This window comes from Labeo rohita, chromosome 23 (genome assembly GCF_022985175.1).
Source record: "Labeo rohita strain BAU-BD-2019 chromosome 23, IGBB_LRoh.1.0, whole genome shotgun sequence".
Lineage (NCBI taxonomy): Eukaryota > Metazoa > Chordata > Actinopteri > Cypriniformes > Cyprinidae > Labeo > Labeo rohita.
The window spans coordinates 9,788,327-9,812,785 of NC_066891.1; the positions used below are offsets into that span (position 1 = coordinate 9,788,327).

General features: G+C 38.0%; 1 protein-coding gene across 3 annotated transcripts in view; it reads left to right on the plus strand.

The window, feature by feature from the left end:
• The window catches only part of plxna2 (plexin A2), a 269,674-nt gene that overhangs the window by 52,762 nt on the left and 192,453 nt on the right, over positions 1-24,459 (plus strand). For all 3 annotated transcript variants that reach the window (XM_051096153.1, XM_051096152.1, XM_051096154.1), the window contains exons 2-3: positions 9,226-10,554; positions 17,067-17,249. In XM_051096153.1, the coding sequence (XP_050952110.1) occupies positions 9,352-10,554; positions 17,067-17,249 (1,386 nt within the window). In that variant the 5' untranslated portion in view covers positions 9,226-9,351. The remainder of the gene's footprint in view (positions 1-9,225; positions 10,555-17,066; positions 17,250-24,459) is intronic.

Below are 24,459 nucleotides of genomic sequence, written 5' to 3' on the forward strand. Positions count from 1 at the left end.
TATTGTATTATTTTATTGTTTTTAATATTTTATTTATTTATTTATTGTTTTTTTTTGTATTTATATGTAATGTATTTTTTCTTTTATTATTTCTTTTAATATTAAATATTATATTTATATTTTAGTTCAGTGTTTGTATTTAATTTTTTTCTTTTTTCTTATATTTTTATATTTATTTGAACATTATTTATATTGTTTTATTGTTTTTATTTTTATATGTATTTATTTATTGTTTGTTTTAGTATTTATATTTATTTATTTTATTTATATTATTTTATTTTTTTATTTCTGTATTTATTTATTGTTTGTTTTAGTAGTTATATTTAATGTTTTTTATTCTTTTATTATTTATTTTTAATTTTATATTTTGTTATTTTAATCTTTGTATTTAACTCTTTTTTTGTTTTATTTATAAATTTCTGTTTTATTTATAAATGTTATATTAATTAATTAATATATTTATTTATTTATGTGGCATTAAACAGGGTTTACAAACTTTTTTTGTTTTGTAGACTGTCCCCCTTCCTTAAAACAAAAAAGCTGTGCAGTGAAATCTCACAGCCTAAAAATATTTGATCCTGGATTTTGGACCAATGAGCTTTCACTATGGGCGGGGAAACTGAACATGACATGACAGAAATAGAAAACATGTGACCAATAAAACTTTTTGCTGCTTGTTGCATTTGTGGCTGGTTATGAGAAAAAACGATTCATGTGGGACAGATTTCTCTTTTTTGTGGATTTTTTTTTAGGATCTGGTGTCAGTCACATCTCCAGTAAATCTGGTTACAGTTTTCAAAAAAACTCGCATCAACCCTCCTGCAAATAGACAACTTCTGATGGAAACATTTGAGCTGAAAGAAGAAAATTCTAAACAGACAGCGGCAGATTTCACTCGCTCTTTCATGTGCGACTCTTCGGCGTAATGTTGACTTTCAAAACTCGCAGCCTGAAAAGCATACACTGAGCTTCCTGATTGATAAACGAGCGTTGCGTCAATCAAAGCGCTTAATTAAATTCAAAACCGCAAAGCCGAGGGAGGTAGATCTGAATCCCGTGGCCTCTGGTGACATTTTCCGTTTGTGTCTCGTGTCTTTCCGAGGGCTCCCCGTCTCCCACTGCCGCCCTTTACAATTCAGATTTATGGAAATAAGCCTTAATAGAAACCTGTGCCAAGCTTGACAGACAGCTCTGATGAGAAGTACTTCCTGTATGTGTGTGTGTGTAAATCCTTAAGCAGATTGTCAGTCGTGGTAATAGGTGTGAGGCCGAGACACTGTTGGAGTGTGTGATTTCGAACGAGCTCCTGTTTGTGTGCGCGTCCGTGTTTGTTAGCCGAGGAGGTGGCGACTGTGGGAGGGAGAACAAAATGCATTAGAATAACAATAATATTATAATCTCCCCTCAGCGGAGTCGCGGGACTGTGTCGGGAGCAAAAGAAGGAGTTTATTTTCACAGAGTGGAAGTGTGGAGGATGCGGGGATGTCGCAGCAGGTTGCGGGTGAAAGGCAGAGATTAGATCCGCACACCCTTGTTTGCATTCGGGGATAAGAGCGCCTGCTGACGGCTGCTAATTCTGATGTCATGTTGACATGGCTTTTTCTGTGGGAAATCACAATGTGTGAGGGATTTAATAGACTTTGATATGCTTCAGTCAGACTGTATCACTCAGTGTCCTGATGAGAGACAGACCGAGATAATAGCGGGAAACTGCTCTTTAAAAAGTTGCCTGAGGATCGAATTGTCTAGCATGCACATTGTGTGGCTGACCGCACAGTACAAAAGTTCAACGCCAGAGACCTGCTAATTAGGACTGTGCCTTTTAGTGGTTCTGACATTTGCATAATGAATACACGGTTTACTAATGGCTGTCCTGATGCAATTCCTCCCTTAAAATTGGCCTGGTGGTTTTTAAATACTGACCAGTTAGAATGAATCATAGGCTTCCTGTACTCTTTGTGTTGATATGGTAATGAGAAGCTGTTTGATTGGCCAGGTGAGCGTGGCATCATAAGTTTAAGGACTTTTAAGCTCTTAAAGTCAACATGATATGGAATTCACGACCAGTTTTGCTTTTATAATATGACATTGTTCCTATTTAAACAAGATACGTAGCCAGTGGTCATTTTATTTCATTAGAGGTTCAAGGGCATAGCGCTGAAACCCTATTGTAATTGTTTGAATGGTCACGGATCAGCGATTTCCACGTAAAACTGATTGTGCAGACCAAACCGTAAGTCGTAGGGACTTGAAGCTTGGAGGGATGGTAGTACTCACTCCGCCGACAACGTGACCAAAGCTTGCCCCAGTCGGCCTGACGGGGGCGCTACAGTGAACAAATGTATGAAATCGTTCATAACTAAACCGTCCGTCGCAGGCTCAAGTGTCTTATGTTGTTGGAAACCTTGGCTCATGACGGACAAATTATACTCTTCAGATTTGAATGTCAGTGTGGCGAAATTTTAGTGTATTTCACATTTTTTGAAAAACCTACTTTTGCGAACTAGTCCTAGTTTTTTTGCCCAATTTGAAAATTGAACTTTCGAATTACCATCGCAAAGGGATGCCAAAATGTTTGAAGGGGGCAGGGCCACTTTTAGTAAAATGCCTATAACTCCTGAACAGAATGAGATGTCTTCGCCAAACTCTTATGTAAAAGCTCAATCTAAGGGGAAAACAGGACAAAAATTGTGCAGCTTGGCCACTTCGTGGCACCATTAGAGGTGCCACAAGTGTCTATAGGGCCGTTTGCTTCTCTAAAAACGTGGCCACCATTGGTCGACGAAATTTGGGCACCTGTTAGACAAGGTTAACGATAGAAACAAAATTCTGTGAGCCTGTTCAACTCATGGCCCCAAATGTATTAGACAAATCGAACACTGGGGGGTGTTATTGCAATTTTCAAGGGCGTAAACGATTGTATGTCATGCGGTTTTTACACATACGCGTAATATTCATATAATACGATAGAACTCCTTATTCTAGACAAGTTTGCCTCTAGAACCACCGCTTTTAATTAAATCATGTTAAATAATTGAGAATATGTCTAAAACCTACTTTTGTGAACTAGTCCTAGGTTTTTTGCTCAGTCTGGAAACAAAACAATGCAGTACAATTCTCTGGAATCTCTAGGTCAATAATTAAAAAAAATGTTGAAATTGACCCTTTGGGAGGCTATAACTGGGTCCTTTAAAAAAAGGGAGCCTGTCCAAATTTACCCAAAATCCTATAAAGCCTAAAAGAATACTCAAAACTTCACAAAACATGAAAAGCACATGAGACAGGTGATTCTAAACAAGCATGCAAAGTTTTAAGGAGATCGGACCACAGCTGGCACTATAACAGTTAAAAAGTACTCTGTATTTGCGTTTTTAATCATTGATTTATGTAGGTACAGCCTTGCTAAATAATATGCAATGTCTTTTTCCTTATATGCTTAAGTGCCTTAAGTGCTTGAACCCCGGTAATCATTGCTGGCAGCTATATTTTTCTTTGGTTTTGTTTTATTTTATAGTTGGAGGAGACAGCCGAGGAGGAGAGTTGCTTCAGAGGCAAAACAAGTATTTATGTTTGGATAAAAGATTGTAAAAACAACTATTTTTTTCTTCATAATAACATGCACCAACAAACTATTCACAATAATACCAAGAACGTGTATAAATAAAATAAATAGGGTCAATTTTGATTTCATGTTGACTTTAAAAGGATAGTTCACTCAAAAATGAAAATTCTGTCATTAATTACTCACCCTTAAAACAATAATAATGACTTTATTCAACAATTTCTTGTCACATAGATTATTTTAAGGATGTCCATACTACTTTTCTTGGCCTTTAATGTGTTAGTTGCGTTGCTGTCTATGGAGGGTCAGAAAGCTCTCGGATTTCATTAAATATATCTTAATTTATTTTCCGAAGATGAACGAAGGTTTGGAACGAGATAAGGTGAAGTTATTAATGACAGAATTTAAATTTTTGAGTGAACTATCTCTTTAAGAGTAAAAGAAAATGAACACATTTGCTGTTTGCTTTTTTGCTAGTAATTTTGCTATCTGATGCACTCAGAGTCTGTTTTTTCCAGCACCCGTACAATAGTTCCCTGAAATATGAGTACAAAAGTGCCTGAGTAGGCGAGAGGAGACCAACAGGAAGCCATGTGGTCAGTGAGAGTGTAATCCGTCCCTACTTCACACTGTCATTTCCCTATGGGGGAATGGATGCGCTCGGCAGTGGGAGCTGGCACAGAGAGAGAAGCAGCCATTACTGGCGCAGCCGGAGCTCCCGCAGAGACAAAAGAAATTATAAATATCACTACACTGCCACGACACCCTGCTCTCACAAAGCCTCTCATTATCACCACCAGAGAATGTCAGGGAAGAAATAAAGACTAATGGACTAACCTCTCCTACTAATCGTTTTTTAGACGCACTCCCACAAAGTGCTGCTTCCCTCAAGGAAAATTAGACTTTCTATTTTTAACCTGCTAAAAAAACTGAGATAAGACTCTTCGCTGCCAAGCGAAATGCAGTAACTTTTCAAACTTCGCTTCTTTTTCCTTGATTTGAAAAAGAGCTTGAATAACTTTATTTTCTATGCCGGTATGACTGTTGGTATTTATTTAACCATTTAGATTACATGCTCAAAGATTAGTCGTTATTAGGAATGATGGATTAATCCCAGGCATGAAATTCCAAAGTGTCATTTTTTCCCCATTGCACAACAATTAATAGGATTTTCCACCATAATGGGATTGTGGTTTAGGTTCTTTATCTGAAGCAGTACAATAGCTGTAAATATGAATTTAAAAGATCAAACAACTTTGGTTCTATTGTTAAGTAGCTTATAAAAGGAGGGAAAATGTGTCACGGCACACGGGGAGGCGGGAGGGGGTTCGCTTTGCTCTCGTATCCATAGCTTGAGCCCTTGAGCCGGGCTCTCTATACAGAGATCAGCCCTCGGAGCTTAAAATTACCCTTCTGTCCGTTGAAACGGTTCGCCTGTGCTTTGAATTGTGGGTAGAGTCTGCGATGAATCAAAACATATCATTACTCTTTCATCCCTAAACCAATTCTAATGTCCCCATGCCAACGCTAATATAAAGTATAGCTCGTACTTCCAGAGATTAGGAAGCCACCGCAATGTCCCTGGCAGGAATCTGATCATTATATTAGCACATATTCTGTAGATGAGGGAACCGCACAGAGTTAGTCAAGTCCGCTGTGTGTTTATACAGCACTAACATGTGGTTTGTTTTGCCTTAGTGTTCATTAAGGAAAACAACAGTTTTCCTGTACAATAATCACAGCCTCAGCGCTCACTGGAATGCAGCGGTTTTCCTGTTCTGTGCTCGCATTTAGCCCTGCACTAAAATCCAAGGCCGTGTATTCGGATATATAATGTGCTAGAAAATTCCATGACCCCCTTTTTGGAGCTTTATCCAGTCGGATACCACAGTGTAAAAGATACCAATGTGGCCTGAAAAATCAGCTCGGAGCCTGTGCGCATTTCAGCTGAGCAATCTTTTAGAAGCATAGCCTCGAATTCGCCATGGTTCACGAGAGATTAGCGGTGCTAAATTTGGATCCCATCTGAACAGCATTGTATCCCGGAGGTCAGTTTAATGTAAATGTGATGAGAGGATTATAACCCAGGGATGGATTTTCACATGATAAAATGACACTCAGTGGAACCATGTGCTGATGCTCAGTCAGATGGAACTGAAATAACACTAAGGGGCTCAGTGGAGTACTAATGATGGTTTCTTCATTAGAAAGCAAGTGCCTTAAATCCAAAGTGGCAGTAGTTACTGTGCATTAATTGCGGGAGCATTTCCCACCATGCAACCTGGGGTAAAGTATACTAGATTTCCAAATCTTAGTTCTGTGTTCTGTGCTGTTCTGTGCTGGTTTTTGGGGAAAAATCATGGTAAAATGTTAAAAGTTATTAAAGTTATTAAATTGTTAAAATGGCCAACGGTTAGCAATCTCCACCTAAAATTGATCAGGCAGAACAAATCATAAGTCGTAGAGTCTTGAAACTTGGATGGATGTTAGTACTCACACCATCTACAGTGTCACCAAGGCTCACCCCAATTGGCCTGACGGGACGCTACAGCAATCAAAACTAGTCCAAGGTTTTTCACCTGATCAGAACCAAACCAGTGCAGAAATAGTTGAACTTTCACCTCACCATTGCAAAGGGACGCCAAAACTTTAAAAAAAGAGAACGGCCTCTATTACTAAAATGGCTTTAACTTTTGAATGGAATGAGATGTTTCACCAAACTCTTATGTTAGAGCTTAAACTGAGTTATTACAGCTATTACAAGAAAAAAATCACAGAGCTTGACCACTTGGTGGCGCTATTAGAGGAAAAAAAATTAAAATGGATATAACGGCTTCACGAAACTAGGTTTGCACATGCGACAGGTGATTCTAAGCAAGCATGCAAAGTTTTATGGAGATCAGACCATAGGTGGTGCTATAATATGCTTATATTTCTATGGTAAATGACCTCAAATTGCAGAAAATTTTCATCTATTCACTAGATCTTTACTAGAGCTTCACATCATAGGATGCCTCTAGGACCACTGTATCAATCAGATTGTTCTTTAAATATGTGACATTATTTAAAAAAAAAACTAGTAAAAACTACTCCAATCTGACTATGGGTGGAGCTTTAACAATCATAAACGTTACAAATAATAATATTTCTTTGGTTACGTGGATAAATTACCTGGATTTGCCAAAAATGCTTTTTTTAAATCATTGATTTAGGTGGTTACAGGTTTGCAAAAAAATATGTAATGTCTTTTTCATATGCCTTAAAGCTTGAACTGATAAATGCTGCTTGCAGCTATATTTTAATTTAAGTTATTTATGTTTTGTTTTTAATAGATTGTTTTAATTATTAAAATGGTACTCCCTAGAGTACAGTTACTGTCTTTTTATGTAATTTACTGATGCAGGTGCAACTCTGCCACAAATCAAACCAGAGACAGCGGCAGGACACTGGAATAAAAGCTCAGTCTCTTGCGGTTGTGAGGTCATAATTGATATGCTAATGAGGCAACTGTTACCTATCCATTGGTGCACTGTACGGTTGTGAATCACTGTCGTGGTGAAATACAGCTCTTGCCAAAATGCCCGTGCTGTTGTCTCCACAATGCAGATGCCTGTTCTGACAAACCTGCCTAAATCGCGCCATTATCGCTATAGGCTCTGGTGTGACGAACCCATGATTCACAGGTGCAAACATTGACATGGTAATCTCTTCCGAGAGCCAAGTGTAAAGGACTGACTTCAAACAATAAAAGGAAGCTAAGAGGCGAATCAGTCTCATCTATTCAATTCTTTGGCCAGGCTGCATAATAAGCAGAGTCCTGTCAGGCGTTGCAGAATAGAGGGGAAAAAAACACAAAGCATAATAAACAAAGCCCCTATTGCTTCTGTTCCTGACAGCACTGCTGCTAAACTTTTGAACAGTCGTTATTTACACCATTCGGTCCCCTCTTCAGCGCAGCTGTCGCTACGACATAAAAAGAGAGAAGCGCACTCGCTCCGAGCCAGCAGTCAGCAGGGAACAGGGGGAAAAAAGGGCTAGGGAAATGGAAGAAAAGAAAGGGGTGGTGGTAGTTAAGCGAGCAAAATCATACAAGATAAGTCCAGCAATGGTTTACAGTCGGAGTGAAGAGGTGATTGTGTTCGTAAAGGTGAAGCCTAAAAGCCAGAAGGCTGCAGAAAGTTGCTAGCTCTGCAGATGCCACATAACACCTCCAGGGGAATGTGCTTTGCACCTCCAGCATGTGCGAAGTCACACAAAAGAGCAGCGTGAAGGACAAAACCAACCCTAGGATTGGGTTTTACAACTCCCTTTGGACCCATGCTAATATGCTGCACCTCAGAATTGAGCTAGTGCACGTGTATGCTAAGCTAGGATATTAGCACACTGTAATATGTAAAAAAAAGTGCTGATAACAATTCTGTACATGTCGTTTACCTTTGATCACTTTGCCCCTACATGCAAATCACGAAGCGACAAACAATAGCTTCTATATCTTGAAATGTTGGAACACGCTAGCTAATTACAATTGTTGGACTGCTTTGCTTAATCACATGTGATTCTCTGATGTGCAGGCATTGCCTACACTTCTTAGCCCTCTTGGACCACCTAGCACTGATAATACATGCAAATCAAATGGAAGAAAAAATAGGAGCAGAAATATGGTGAATGTGTTCGGACAGTGTAGATTGTATATCTCTAATGGCTGCCTTATTCGTTTAGGGATGATTGCTCTGGTGCCAATGATTAATCCCTCCAGGACTTAATGGTGTCAAAGGGATACAAAAAAGGAAAGAGAGAAAAACAGACGAACAGAATTGGAAAGCATAATTAATGGATTCAGATCCTGTTAAACAGCCCCCTTACAGAGCAGATAGTAAAAACAGGGTGCATGGAACCGGCACCCAATTTGTTCACACTTTGTTGTAGTAATAAGATCCAGGCCTCCCTCGTGCAGTGGATTGGATAATTAACTCCCTAGGATAAATGCAGAAGAAAGGGGCCCCCCCTTTTGATTTATCATATGGGGCGATGGCGTTCTTCAAACTGCTATTACATAAATTGCTTTTTTCCTCAATGCACTTTTCTCACTGCTAGACTGACAAACTAGGTTCGGAAGCGTAGATAATAAAAAAGAAGTAAATGTCAAGGAACCAGAGGGTGATGTTAATATTTGTCATAAAGGAAAGCTCTTAAGCACACTTTTTTTTGACATCAATGCGTAGCTCAACAAATGAAATGGTTCTGCAGCTAAAAGAAGAATACTTTTAAAACGGTTTGTCAGGTGTGTGCTTGCTACAGTTCCTTTCTTTTTTTTGGATGTTAGATCTTGTAATTGACAAAACAGGCGCTACTCTAGAGACCTCTGACTGAATGCCATTCTTAGAAACTGCTGTCACAGAGAACCAGCAAAGGGCGTGACTCAGGTCATGCTAATTTTCGTTGTTTCACCTTCCTGCATTGTGTAATCCTGCCCAACAACTTCTTCGGAATGTGAAGATAAACTTTTCCTGCCATTGTCCCTTAGAGAAGCCGCCCCCTCCTCTTGGATTAGCAGACACATTCCTTCAAAGGAGGCTGAGGGGTTTGGTTTAGTGAATGAGATGCAATTTCCATTGTCTGTTTCCGAGTCTAGATGCTGATTTATGTACTCTTCTCTATTTCAGAAACATGTGAAGACCCTGCTGAGGCATTGGACCACAGAGTTAGCCTTTACACTACGAGGACGAAGGTTAAGCCTTCTGATACTTCTTCAGACTCTTCATTTTCTAACCTGTCGGGTCCCTCGGACCATGGAGGGACAGCAGGATTCAAAGAGGACTTTGAAACAAAGCCCTGGACTTGGTTTCAAATGGTCCTTTACATGCTCGTTGTTAGTCCTAATCCTGCCTGTAGTGTGCTGCGAACAGTCCTTCACAACATTTCACCCTGAACGACGAGAATGGGCCTTCAACCACATGACGGTTCACAAGACGACAGGAGCACTCTACATCGGTGCTGTCAACCGTGTCTACAAGTTATCGGGCAACCTGACACTCCTAGTGTCCCATGATACTGGTCCGGAAGATGACAACAAGGCCTGCTACCCTCCACTTATTGTTCAGCCTTGCTCTGAACCACTGGTTTCAACCAACAACATCAACAAACTCTTACTCATCGACTACTCTCAGAACCGACTACTTGCCTGCGGAAGCCTCTACCAAGGAGTCTGCAAACTGCTACGGTTGGACGACCTCTTTATCCTGGTGGAGCCCTCTCATAAAAAGGAGCACTACCTCTCCAGTGTTAACCAGACGGGCACCATGTATGGAGTGATTGTGCCCTCACAGGGCAAAGATGGGACCCTCTTCATTGGTACAGCTGTGGATGGGAAGCAAGACTACTTTCCAACCATCTCCAGTCGGAAGCTTCCTCGTGACCCAGAGTCTTCAGCAATGCTGGACTATGAGCTACACACTGACTTTGTTTCATCCCTCATCAAGATTCCTTCCGACACCCTGGCGTTGGTCTCTCATTTCGACATCTACTACATCTACGGTTTTGCCAGCGGCAATTTCGTCTACTTTCTGACCGTGCAACCAGAGACACCCGAGAACAGCATGTCTTCCAGCGGGCCCTCGAACGACTTGTTTTACACCTCTCGAATCGTCCGGCTTTGCAAAGATGATCACAAATTCCACTCCTATGTGTCATTGCCTATCGGTTGTGTCCGAAACAGAATTGAGTACCGACTTCTTCAAGCTGCCTACTTGGGCAAACCTGGGCGAGTGCTTGCTGCATCCCTCAACATAAGCGCTCAAGATGATGTGCTCTTTGCTGTCTTTTCCAAAGGTCAAAAACAATACCACCATCCACCTGATGACTCTGCCCTCTGCGTCTTCAGCATCCGGGACATCAATGCACGGATCAAGGAGCGTATGCAATCCTGCTATCAGGGAGAGGGGAACTTGGAGCTCAACTGGCTGTTGGGAAAGGATGTACCTTGTACCAAAGCGGTAAGAGACCTTTTTGCAAAGTTAAACCAGCTTTGAATGTGTGAAGCATTGTTAGATGTAGTATCTGAAACCCTAATCATGGAAGCTCTTTCCAAATTGTACTACTTTAATTGAGCTTGTTTTGTGCATTGCTTATTTAAGACCTTTATTTCAAGCTCTCTGCCTTTGAAAGCTGTTCTCATGGCGCAATGTACATTTTTTGCCCTCTAAGAAACTGACAGTTCCCATGCCTGCTTCTGCTCACTAGAAAACCTCAGTAGATCAAAACAGCCAGATGGGGAATTGTTCCTAATTTTATGTTTTCTTTGGAATAAAGATAGGATCTGCATCATAATGTTTATGTTGCTGGTTGTTGTTCTTACATATCCATATTTCATTCTTAAGAGTGTAACGGGATGCTATCCAAGCAATCCTTTTGACCCTTTTAACCTACAGGATTGGGTGTCAGACATGGTTAGGGTTAGTCTAAGCATGAAAGCACACCCCAACAAATCCCATGAAATTAATACTTTTAGTGTACTTCTAATACTTCTTTCCGATAACTGTATTGTGTAGAGTTTTTTATCTTTAAAAAGTAAATCTGAATCAAGATTAAATGTTCAGGGCTTTATAGGCAATTTTGAAAATATGTAGTTTTGCACATCGCTAAATTCTTCCTAATAAGGCAGGAAGAGGCAGGAAGTGACAGGAAGTCAAATGAAATTACTGTAGCATTGTCTTTGTTCTTTGCTAGTTTTGCTCCCAAAAGACCAGAGTCCTCAGAGTTTTTGCTGTTTACCCGGGGGTGTAAACAAACTTAATTAGAGGCATTAATAATTCTCTATGCGTATGTTTATTTACAAGTTTTCACACTGACATGTGGTGTGCTGATGCTTGTATGAGCGTGTGTATGGCCGTCAGTGATTGTACTGCATCTGTGTCCGTTAAATTTAAGAGAGAGTCTTAATAACAAACTATTGCTACGTGGTTTTCTCCAGGGCATCCTTTATTAGCTTCAGTAAATTTGTCATTAGCATGATGTCAGAGGTGATTGTCACTCTGAGGAACACAATATTGAGTGTCTGACCAGGGTGGTCTTCATAGTAACAGACTCCACTCTGGCCCCATCAAGGACCCTAGAGGATCCCCTGTCTGACCCCAGGGGGGGCGTCAGTGGCTTATGATGTCAGCCAGCCCTCCTCCGTGTTTTTCTAGGCCTCATTAAAAACATTGCACTAGAAACCTCCTGCGTCTCTTCTCCTGGTACCGGAGGAATGTCAGGATCGACTGAGGAGTAGGTCTGAGATATAAAAACATGAAGATATATGTTTTGTAAAAACTCCTTAGTTGATGGTGTTCAATAAATCTGTGGTATTTAATAATTAGCATAGTGAAGTCTGTGAGCCCACACGACTAAAAAGTCACGACTCACCACCAAGCTTTTTTCCCCCTCCCGTTTCATGACCAGTAGGAGTACGAAAATATTTTTACAGTGAAATAATCCTCCTCAGATATTTTCGTTTGGTATTCAAGCTCGTTTTACCTTAAAAATACTGCTAGAAATCCCCTACCGTGATGTTTTTGTTTAATTTCCTGTCAGTTATTTCAGGCTATTTTTGATCACTGGAAACACGGCCTCTACGCAGACTTCAGTCTAGTTCCTTCGGCTCCAGTGGCTCTGTTGAATCACAGAGAACGTGAAACTTGGAGACACACAGGGTGATAGAAGGAGGAAGAGAAGTCATGAGCCACGAAGGCTGAATGAAAGATTTATCACACAGCCCAGCTTGCAACTGTCTTCCTGCCTGGCCAACCTGCTCGCTGCTTCACATCCAGCCCTTTGATGCTATTCACTCATTCAGCCGGTGTTACGTTTCATCAGGCTGCCTGATCAAGCCTATCGCAGTGCCAGTTTGAGCAGTGATCTAAGCGGGACACTCTATTGATCAGGTGGCTTCCAGAGGGTCGACCCTTGTCCTGATTTGTGTATGGAACAATAACCCCCTACCTGAAACAGCAGTCATGGGAAATGGGTTCCAGTGATGAGCATAAAGGTTGCCATGCGAATATCGAATCAGGCACTTTAGATAGGTTCCAAAACAAAGGCCACATACAAAAACGTGATGCTCAGTGTACAGAAGCAGTGCTTGTTTTGTTTAGTTTTTTGTTTTGTTGCCAAATTAATATAGAAAAAGGCACTTTAGATAGGTTCCAAAACAAAGGACACATACAAAACATTATGCTGAATTTTGTTTTGTTTTGTTTTGTTGCTGTGTGAATATTGGAACAGACACTTTATACAGGTTCTAAAACAAAGGGCACGTACAAAAATGTGATGCTCAGTGTACAAAAGCAATGTTTGTTTTGTTTGCTTTCTTGTTTGCTTTTTTGTTTTGTTGCCAAGTGAATATAGAATATGGCACATACAAAACGTTATGCTGAATATTCAGAGGCAGTGTTTTTGTTTAGTTTGTTTGTTTTGTTTTGTTTTGTTTTGTTTGGTTCAAAACAATGTTCAATGTTCAAAAGCAGTGTTTGTGTTTGTAGATAGATTTCAAAACAAAGGACATATACAAAACTTGATGCTCAATGTTTAAAAGCAGTGTTTTTTTTTTTGTTTTTTTTTGTTCGTTTTCCATGTGATTTTTGAATCAGGCACTTTAAATAGGTTCCAAATCAAAGGACACATACAAATCTTGATGCTCAATGTTCAAAAGCAATGTTTTTGTTTTGTTTTGTTTGTTTGTTGCACTTTAGATGGGTGCCGAAACAAATGGCACATATAAAACTTAATGCTGAATTTTTAAAGGCAGTGTTTGTTTTGTTGTATTTTTTTTTGTTTGCTTTGTTTTGTTGTGTTGCCATGTAAATATTTGAAAAGACACTTTAGATCCAAGGTTTGGTTTGGTTTGGTTTTGGTTTGGTTGCCATGTGAATATCAGATCAGGCACTTTAGATGGGTTCCAAAACAAAGGGCGCATATAAAACTTGATGCCGAATGTTCAAAAGCAGTGTTTGTTTTTTGTTTTGTTTCATTTTGTTTCATTTTGTTTTTTTGTTTTGTTGACCTGAATTTTTGAACAGGCACTTTAGATAGGTTCCAAAACAAAAAACACATATAAAACTTAATGCTGAATGTTTAAATGCAGTGTTTGTTGTTTTGTTTTGTTGTGTGTTTTTTGGTTTGTTTGTTTGTTTGTTTTGTGTTGCCATGTAAATATTTGAACAGACACTTTAGATAAAAGGGCACTTGAAAAACTTGATGATGAATGTTTAAAAGCAGTTTTTTTTGTTTTGTTTTGTTTTGTTTTGTTTTGTTTTGTTTTGTTTTGTTTTGTTTTGTGTTGTTTTGTGTAGTTTTGTGTAGTTTTTTGTTTTGTTTCCGTGTGAATATCGAATCAGGCACTTTAGACAGGTTCCAAAACTAAGGATACACACTAAATTTGGGGCCAGTTGCATAAACTTAGCCTCTATGTTAAGACTGCATCTTAAGTATGAGTTTGACCAACTAGCAGTTAGCAAAAAAAAAATTATGGCCAGTGTTAAAGTACAAAATTGGAGGACTAACTTCTAAGACTAGTCTAAACCTATAATGCAACTGGTCCCAAATGCTGAATGTTCAATAGCAATGTTTTGTTTTGTTGCCATGTGAATATCGAATCAGGCACTTTAGATGGGTTCCAAACCAAAGGATACACACTAAATTAAGATGCGGAACGTTTAATAGCAATGTTTTTGTTTTGTTTTGTTGCGAATATCGGACCAAGGACTTTAGATTATTTAGGTTATTAAATTTTGTGCATGTAGCAAAATTTATAATGCCGTCTTCTGATCGATGTTTTTGAAATATAAGACTGGCAAACAGTTTCGAAATTTGAAAGTATATAAGATGTAGAATTAATCATTTTCTGTAAATTAGCATAATACTTGCAAGAATAGAACATAGCTGCCTTAGGGCTTTACCAAGATGAATGCCGAGTGGACTGGCTTTCCTTAAAATGGTCTTTGCATACAAATATTTAAATAATGTAGTCAAAGGCCAACTGTTTTAGAGGAACACATCTGAAAAATCTCTAAGGCAGTTATTTTTGGACTGGAAAATAAAAGAAAACACGACGAAGAAGGGCTGGAACAAGATCTGCCGAGTACGAGGCATTTACATCCCTGCTTTATAGCCGTCCCCCAGCTTGTGAAGGGCTGGGAGGCAGTAAAGATTTTATAGCGTGAGCCTGTAGTCGAGCAGGCTGATATTAAAGGGCTGCGGAGTGTTGGGGACGAGCAGTGCTGCGTTCAGCATCATGACCGAGCGCACAGTATCCATCCCTCTTACTCTACATGGCACTTTGAGGCCAGTGTCAGTCACAAACTCCGATGACCTGAATCTAAACGCCGCAGAGTGTTGTAACTCGCCGCCCAAACTCAAATGGGGATTGATAGTGGCCCATGCATGCATGTGACATGAAAAATGGGCCATAGACCCTCCCATTAGATTGTAAATGTTTACAAGCTTCAATCTCTTCAGTTTAAGTTGGTGTGTGTGTACAAGAGAGAGGAGAAGATGCAGGGGGAAAGCAATAGAGATCGAGCGAGGGGAAAAATATGGTTTATTTTGGCCATGTAGACATACATTTCACACTCTGACTAGTTTATTTGTATAACAGTGTCCAAAAGTACACAGAGAATGTTTCCAACAGTTTCATTTTCTCCACATCTTAAATGGTGTATTGTGTTTGGTGTATTGTGTTACCCTGCAACATAGAATTGGCTAAACTTATAGAAACGTTTTGTCCCTGACTAGATAATTTTAATCAAAATTATAGATTGTATGCTTTGGGTTTGACCCCGGTCTCGTCTGTATAGGTTGTTGTTTTCGGCTGGGGTGGTGTGTAAGTGTGTGTGAATGTGCTTTCGTCCCCAGCCAGGGTGAGCTACACTATTCTCATAGCACAGGGTAATGAGGCAGTCAGGGAGCCCGGCAGGACTCACCAGAGCAGAGCGGGAACATGTCTGCCCAGCTGAACAGAAAACCAAGCGTCTGGCTGGGGAAACCACACTCAATGGTCCGGTTACTCTCTCCCGTCAGAAACTGAACACGAGTCTGTGTTCTCTGGCCTTCACTGCAAAGCCAAACTACCAGCTGGTCGGGCATTAGTTGATAGTGTGGTACTCTAGTAAAACTAAATCCAACAGTAACTGAAAACCCGTAAATGTCAGAGAATTTTTAAACAGCGATTTTCATGCTTCAAAAAGTCTTGGAAAAATTCATAGTGAATATAAAGTGCTGTTCAAAATTTTGGGGTCAGTAAGATTTTTTTAATGCTTTTGAAAAAAGTCTCATATGCTTATTAAGGCGGCACTGAAAATACAGTTTAAAAACAGCAATACGGTGAAAGATTATTAAAATATACTATAACTTTTTCTATTTTAATGTCTTAAAATATAATTTATTCCTGTGATGGCAAAGTTGAATTTTCTTTGTTACGTGATCCTTCAGAAATCACTATAATATACTGATTTATTATTAACGTTGGAAACAGTTGTGCTGCTTAATATTTGTTTGGAACCTGTAAAACTTTTTTCAGGATTCTTTGATGAATAAAAAGTTCAAAAGAACAGCATTTGCTCAAAATAGAAATCATTTCTAACAATATAAGTCTTTACTATCAATTTAACACATTTTTTTTTCTGAATAAAAGTATTAATTTCTTACAAAGAAAAATAATAATTACTGACCCCAAACTTTGAACATGTTGTTAGAAAAGATTTGTATTTTAAATAAATGCTGTTCTTTTTAACGTTTTATTCAAAGAATCCTAAACATAAGTATCACGGGTTCCTAAATAAATAAATAAAGCAGCACAACTGTTTCCAACATTGACAATAAATCAGCATTTTGATTTCTGAAGGACTGGAGTAGTGATGCTGAACATTATGTTCTGCATCAAAGAAATACATTTAATTTAATATAAAGTATATTAAAATAGAAAACCACTATTTTAAATTGAAATAATATTTCACAATGTTGCTATTTTTTTTATTTATCTGCAGAATTTAATTTAATTTATTTTATTTTATTTTATTTCATTTCTTTTCATTTATTTATTTTTTGTAGACAGTAGAAGTCAGTAAAACGGTGTGCAAAGTGTGAAGTCAGTAAAAAATAAATAAATACATTTAAATAAATAAATGTTAAAAATGGCAAGTCTTTACAGTTCAGCATTTCAGTATTTTGGTGTGATAGAATTTGTACAAATTTACAGTTTTGTCCAGTAGTTTTTTTTTTTTTTTGTACTAAAAATGGTGCAAATTGACCATTCATGTTCCCTGATTCATTTCTTACCCTCACTTGACAACAAAACAACCAGCTGACATTGGATCGGTTAATGTGATTTGCTTACAAAGTGCTTCCCTGTATTAAAATGAGCTCAACCTTTTCACCCTCCTACTGATGTCTGTATAAACAAGCAAACTGACCTTGACTTTTTGATTCAAAGCAAACTGCTGACTCTCGTTTGACCTTTCTCCTCCTGTAGCCCGTCCCTATTGATGACTCCTTCTGCGGTTTGGACATCAACCAACCTCTTGGCGGCTCTCAGCTGGTGACTGGACACACACTTTATACAGAAAGCCGTGATCGCATGACCTCTGTGACCTCCTACGTCTATAATGGCTACTGTGTGGCTTTCGTTGGCACCAAGAGTGGACGACTGAAAAAGGTGAGTCTTCTTTGCAGGTGTTTTTTTTTTTCTTTTTTTTTGAGGCTCTGAGATGTGTACAGAGTTAGACATGTTTGAGTTAAGTGGAGAAGTTGTAGACCTTTCACCTCAGATCCAGGCAAACGTTTTTGTTCGCAAACAGTGTGTCACGTTTAGTTATTAATGGTGTCTTCTGGAGCGCTGCTTTGAACTGCTCTACTGGCCTCATTTAAAAGTATGGATGGAAAAGAGGGAACCAGAAACTTTTAGACTAAATATTTAATACCTTTTTGTAGGATTCTTCTGGTTCTGTTCACTTTCCTGACCATAATGGGCAGCTTAAAGCGACCTCAGGGGTTCCTGTCTGCCTCCCTAGTCTATTAATTTTAATAGAATGTCTTCTCAGCCAAACTCATGGAAAGGATGTTAGACACAAGAGCCGGACAGTGTTAGGGTTATCATATGCGTAATTATGATCTCTTTCAGATAAAGGGCATATAGAGAAAATGTGGTGTTAAACACACCTTTTTGGTTGATAATAGCGGCGATAGACAAGAAACCATCACTCAGCTTCTATTACTTGAGTCAACATGAAATGCCTTTCACTACCCATTAGATTTGTTGTGTTTAACAAGAAACAGATGTAGTATGGGATGTAATTTTATTTATCTAAAATCAATCTTCATTTGTCTGAAAACAAATTTCTTTTTCTGCTTCAGCCAAAAAGAAAAATAGTTTGGGAGCCATTTTTGTCTTTTGCAAACAAATATATACACAAACCAGTTTTATTTTAGCTTTTTAGCAGTTTTAATTATTTAGATTATTGTAATATTTATTAATATAGTTTTTTTTTTCTTTTTTTAAGTGTTTTTTATTTTTATTTTCTGGTATTTTTTCATATTTCTAAAAAGCTGTATATTTATTTCAGTTTTAGAATGTTTACTTAAATTTACTAATTTATTTATTTTACTTATATTTAGATTTTTTTAAATTTTTAAATTATATAATTTACATTATTTGAATATTTAATTTATTACTTAAATTATTACATTATTAAATATTTAAATTGTTAATTATTTATTTATCTTTTAATTTTTAACGTTTTCAATTTTTTTGGCATTTTTATTTTTTTATTTCTAAGCATTTTTATATTTATTTCAGTTTTAGCTTTAGTATTTTAGTACTTAAATTTACTTATATAAAGTAAATTTAATAAAGTTTATTAGTATTTTTTTTTTTTTTTTTTTTTTTTTTGCCAAAGCAACATTTCTCATTTTCATTTTTTAGATTTTATTTAATTTTATTTCTGCTTTAATCAATCACTGAAACTGATTTTGAATAATTTTACCTAACAATAACAATACCGACATAAACATGAACTGAAATGTGCACAATTAAGCCAATAAGTGTTTTGAGAAAGTATTTGGCCTCTATTTTGATTTTATGTTGACTTTACAGATATATATTTGTATGGTTCAAAACATTTGGCCTTCGTTGAGCAGCCAGTTCAGTAAGTGTTGACATGTTAGCATGTGGCTAATGGACCTGCTGTGGTTCGTAGCAAGATGAGACTACCTGCAAAAGGCAATTATGAAAATGACAAGGGGTCTGTCAGCTGCTTTTGGGACTGAAGCCCCCATTGGGGCACAACAGCGTTGAGTGACAGGCCAGGCCCTGTTAGACGAGCAGGAACAGGCATGTCCTCACCCCACAGCAGCTGCAGGAGACACCAAAGGGATGAAGACAGAGAGAGACCTGCTTTACAAACGTTGGTTTTGTCCCTCGTTCCCACCTGCCCCCCTACAAACACACACAAATAACAGCTGCCTTCCCAGACGCGAGGGAGAACGGACAATGTCAAAGTGTCAAGCCGAGTGTTTGTTTCATGCCGGTAGCACGGCAACGTCCAAATTGTGTTTTGCGCCTTGATTAATTAATTTATAATTGAATCAGCACCGCAATCAGGAAGTGGCATCGGCTGCATTCGCTCTCTGTAATCCTCTTGTTTTAGTGGCTTATTAATTAATGTTATTTTTTTCTCCTCGTGGTTGGTGAAATTAAATTAGGCCAACAGCGCTGTGCTCTTAGAAGTGCTGCCGCGGCATGTTTGTCTTGCCTCAAGCTTGCTTAGATTCTCAGCTGGTGCACATCGCCGCCCTAGAGGCCAGAAAGGAGAATGAAACATACAGATGTGGTGGAATTAGGGAGGCATTACTTTAGATGGAAATCTTGCAGTAGTCTCCGCAAACCCTGAGAAGTCGGTCACATCTGCACAAGGCGTAACAGTGTCGAGGAAGAGGATGAGACGGCCTTATGAGAGATTGTGTGTTTTGGAAAGGTTAGGGAGCTATCGCAGTCCCAAAAAGTGTGTCTCTTGGAGAATCCACAGACGAGCCTAGAGAGCTCAGGAAGCTGGGATTTGTGAGATGCTTTGTTTTGTGTCCATGAGCCTTTTTCCCCTGCTGTGCAACTCTGAGAATCTGGATTTTGTGTTCCAGCTAGGACTGGATGGTAATTTGGATATTTATTGAACATTCACCATATATTGAAGTCTGCAAGTGATATAAAAGTAAGCAGCATCATTGCGATGATTTAAATGCGCTTTTTATTTGGCCATGAAGTTTCCTAATGACAATGTAGTTTTGTGATCCTCTCTTGTCTTTGGCCAGTACATAAAAGTATAAAAAGATGTTTTAATACATTGATTTCATAAGTAAAACTGGCACTGGAGCTTGTTAGTTCAATTCATTTCAATGAATCCACTGTCCATTTAATCAAACAGAGCACTAATTCAAAGATTCGCTTGGGTCTCCTTGTGGCATTTTTTTACGTCTAAGTCAAAACTTACATCTAGTTTAATGTAAACTTACAGTTTAATAAGTTTAATGTCTAAGTAAAATATATATAGGTATATTAATCTAATGCATGTAAATATGGAAACTTTTAATTACTATGTATTATTATACTGCTGCATATAAAATGTTTAAATAGTTAAAAAAATAATAAATAAAAATAAATAAAAATATATTTAAATATATATTTTTAATATATTTAATTTATAATTATTTTATTTTTATTTCTATTTATTTTATATTTTACATTCTGTTAAAATTTTATTTATTTTTATATTTATTTATATTTTATTTTTACATGTGAAAAAGTGGAAAACTTTTTTTTTTTAACCTAATTTACTAAAATTAAGACAATTTATATAAAAGATCATTTAGAAATATAATAATAAGAAGAGTATAAGAAGAGATTTTTTTAAAATAGTTTTCTACTGCATGCAACAATATATGTATGTGTGTGTATGTATGTATACATATATATGAGAGACAACTCGAGATTGTGTGGCTGAAACCCAGAAGTGTCTTGCATGTCTTCACCTTTCCATATCACATCAAACAATGACATTACAATCACTATCTCAATAAAGCAAGGTAGAAGCATGCAAGATCTTGCTTCGTTTTTGTCATTGTCTTTAGTTTGCAAATTCAACAGTGACTCTTGAAGCAGTAGAATGGGAAGAACATTGAAAAATCGCATCTCAGTAACTCTAATGAACACGCTTTTTATGAGTTTTACAAGAGACTGTAACAAGAACAGAGCTCAGAATGTCCATGCATTACAGATTTTCAACAAACTGAATTTACAAGATTTAAAGAAATAATTTACAACCTCATTTTACACAGAATTACAACAATCTTTACAAAGATATGTGCTGTCACACCCTCAACTGATCCAAGCAAACATGATTGTAAAAACATGAAACAAAACATAAAAATTGAGCCAACGCTTCCATCAGATGTTGAAACGTTGTGGGTGCCCCATTCAATCCAAATGGTATTTATGTATATAGTGATTATTAAAATGTCATAGACCAATTTCAGTGTTTGCAATTAGTGGTGACGTTTTTGTGGGCGGAGCCTATCTGGTGGCAGAAAATTATGCTTTTGAAGTAACAGTCTATGGAAGCCATGGAATAAAAGAATAAAAAACGTAAATTTGAGTTGAGGTTTCAAAATTCTGACTTTCTTCTTGCAATTCCAAGATTATATCTCACAATTCTAATAATATAAATCAACTCGCCATTCTCTTTTTCGCCAGAATCTTTATAGCTTTTTTTCCTCAGAATTGACAAACTTGCTATTGTTAAATCAAGTTAATCAAGTTAGAGAGTCCAAACTAGGAGATATGTAACCACAATGCGTGCACAGCTGCAAGTGACATAACTGTGACGTCTACTCCAAATTTTCTATATGTAGCAATTTAGGTTCCCACTTTATATTAGGTAGCCTTAACTACTGTACACTGTATTTATTAAGTTCCTATTATATTGCAAAACATTTTTGCTGCTATTGAGGTGGGATATGAGTAAGGTTAGGGACAGGTTTGTTGGTGTGGGTAGGTTTAAGCGTGGTTTAAGTTGTAAGGGATGGTTCAACGGTGTAATTATAAACGTAAATATAGCTGCAAGCAGCAATTACGGGGCCAAGCACAAAAGAGGCAGAATGAGGAGCTAAGCATGGCAAGGAGCAGCAGACCGACTACAAAAATGAGTAATTAAGATAATTTTAGGATAAGATCAATTGAAATGGCTGAAAAATCATAAATACAACCAATCGTAATAAATGTAATGGCTTATCACTTTTGACCAACAGGTGGTGCTGTTTTCAAATTGATGTGACGTGTTCTGTGTGAAATGACAATGACACACACAAAGTTTGCCATCATTATGTCAAAGCTTTGCAGAGATACAGCCTCAGATGTAGTTTGGCATCTTTCCAGCAAATTCGTTGATACTCTAAACGAAAACGGTTTCGTGTATCGACACGAAATTCATAACTTTTTGCCAGCATGGTCTGAAGATGATCTGAGTCAAATTTGGTGAAGATTGGACTAACGGTCTAGGAGGAGATCGAAAAAGTAGGTTTTGTACATTAATCAAAATGGAGGACAGGAAGTTTGGCCAATTTCGGCATAATGGATATCAATGTTCTCGGCTTGACCCAAAGAATCTATTGACATCAGTTTCATTACAATAGGCTAATGTAAGCAGAAGTTATTAGCATTTTTGTAAATTTCATTATTAATGTTTAGTGAATGGCGTATTACTTCTGACCCATAGGTGGCACTGTTATCAAATTGATGTGGCTTGGTCAGAGTGTGGTGACAATAGCACATATAAAATTTGGTGTCAATATGTCAAAGCTTTGCAGAGATACAGACTCGGATGCAATTTGGCATCTTTCCAGTAAATTCGTTGATGCGCTAAACGAAAACGGTTTCGTGTATCGACACAAAATCCATAACTTTTTGTCAGCATGGTCTGAAGATGATCTGAGTCAAATTTAGTGAAAATTGGACTAACGGTCTAGGAGGAGTTCGAAAAAGTAGGTTTTCCACATGAATCAAAATGGCGGACAGGAAGTTCAGCCAAAATTGGCAAAATTGGTATCGGTGTTCTCAGCATGACCGAAGGAATCTATCAAAATCAGTTTCATTTCAATAGGCTAATGTACGCAAAAGTTATTAGCATTTTTTTTAAATTTAGTTATAGCTTTTGACCACAAGGTGGCGCTGGCCCCAAAATTTTTATGTACATTCAGGGCATGGTGCCGAACATTTTTGTAATTAATGTCGAAACGATACGCTAATCCGTTCTCAAGATACAGCATTTTAAAGCTAAATTAAAAATGGCCGACACCCAAAATGGCTGACATGGGAAAATTGGATATGGTTCGACTCGGCATGATTCACCGAATCTAAAGAGACTGGTTTCATGATTTTTGGCCCAACTATTCAGAAGTTATAAGCAAAAAGACCCATTTTTCATATCTCCTGACCACTAGGTGGCACTGTGCTGAAACACTGCAGGTAATCTCAGGTCATGCTTGTTATAAAACACACCAAGTTTGGCCTCAATATGACAAACCGTTGCGGAGATATAGCCTTACAACCATTTTTGCGTGCTTTTTGTAGAATTTATTCGCGCGTCATTCGAAAACGTTTTGACTAATCAACTTGAATTCCATAACTTTTTGCCAGCATGGTCTGAAGATGATCTGAGCCAATTTTGGTGAAAATCAGACAAACCGTCTAGGACGAGTTCGAAAAAGTAGGTTTTACAAATAAAAATTTATAGAAAAAAAACTAAACCTTACAATTTTTGAATTTTGGACTTCATTCGACTCGGCATGAGCCAAGGATTCAGAGGAAAAAAGAATTTTGATTCTGTGCCTTACGGTTCAAAAGTTATTAGCATGAAATTATTGAAAGTTTGGACAGGTGGTGGCGCTAGAGAGTTTGAGTTAGAGACTCCAAACTTGCTATGGTTAATGTTGGGACTGTCCTCTATCAGTGTGCAAAATTATACAACTTTCCCGCAAGCGGTTCTATGGGCTGCCATAGACTTGCGGCGGAAGAAGAAGAAGAAGAAGAAGAAGAAGAAGAAGCGGAATAATAATAACGCCAACGGATACAATAGGTGCCACCGCACCTTCGGTGCTTGGCCCCTAATTACAGAAATTAATTACAGATGTAATTATATGCAGGTATTTTTAAAAATATAAGTACAATGTGAAAAATGTATGTACACAATAAGCACACTCACTGTATCAAAGGATTAATTTAAATGTAAGTACATAGTAGTTAAGGCCACCTAATATAAAGTGGATCCTTTCTGCTTTTATCTATATGATGCTGATGTTACAGGATTTTGATGCTCTATAGGCGATATATTGTTGCACAGGGGTGAGTGGTTGCACTTCATCCTTTGAAGAATGGAGTCGGTTGCATGATCTGCCTATTCCTGCCCTCCACCTGCATGAGGAGGGGGAGGGAACGAGAGAAAGAGGGAGAAAGCGTAGCGCGGCAGCGCCGAGAGAAGGGAAGAGACTGATGAAATGTGAAATTTAGCTCAGCTGAAGAAACCGGGCTTGCACTGCTGCCTGTAATTGGATTGGCTCCTTTCCCAAAGAGCAAACCCACCACTCTCTATTGCCGCTTTCTCTTTTTCTCTCCCTCCCTCTTGCTCGCTCTCACACACATACACCAATTCCCCATTCAATCGACACAGTCCCCTGCCGTACCCTCCCTTGCTCTAAGCAGAAGTTCCATGCTGGTCGAGCTCTCTTTCTTTCTCTCTGTGTATCTTGGTAAAGCAGATACAGACAACTCTTGTAGCATTGGCTCATGTAGCTGGACACACAAGTTGAGGAAAAAGCCCTTT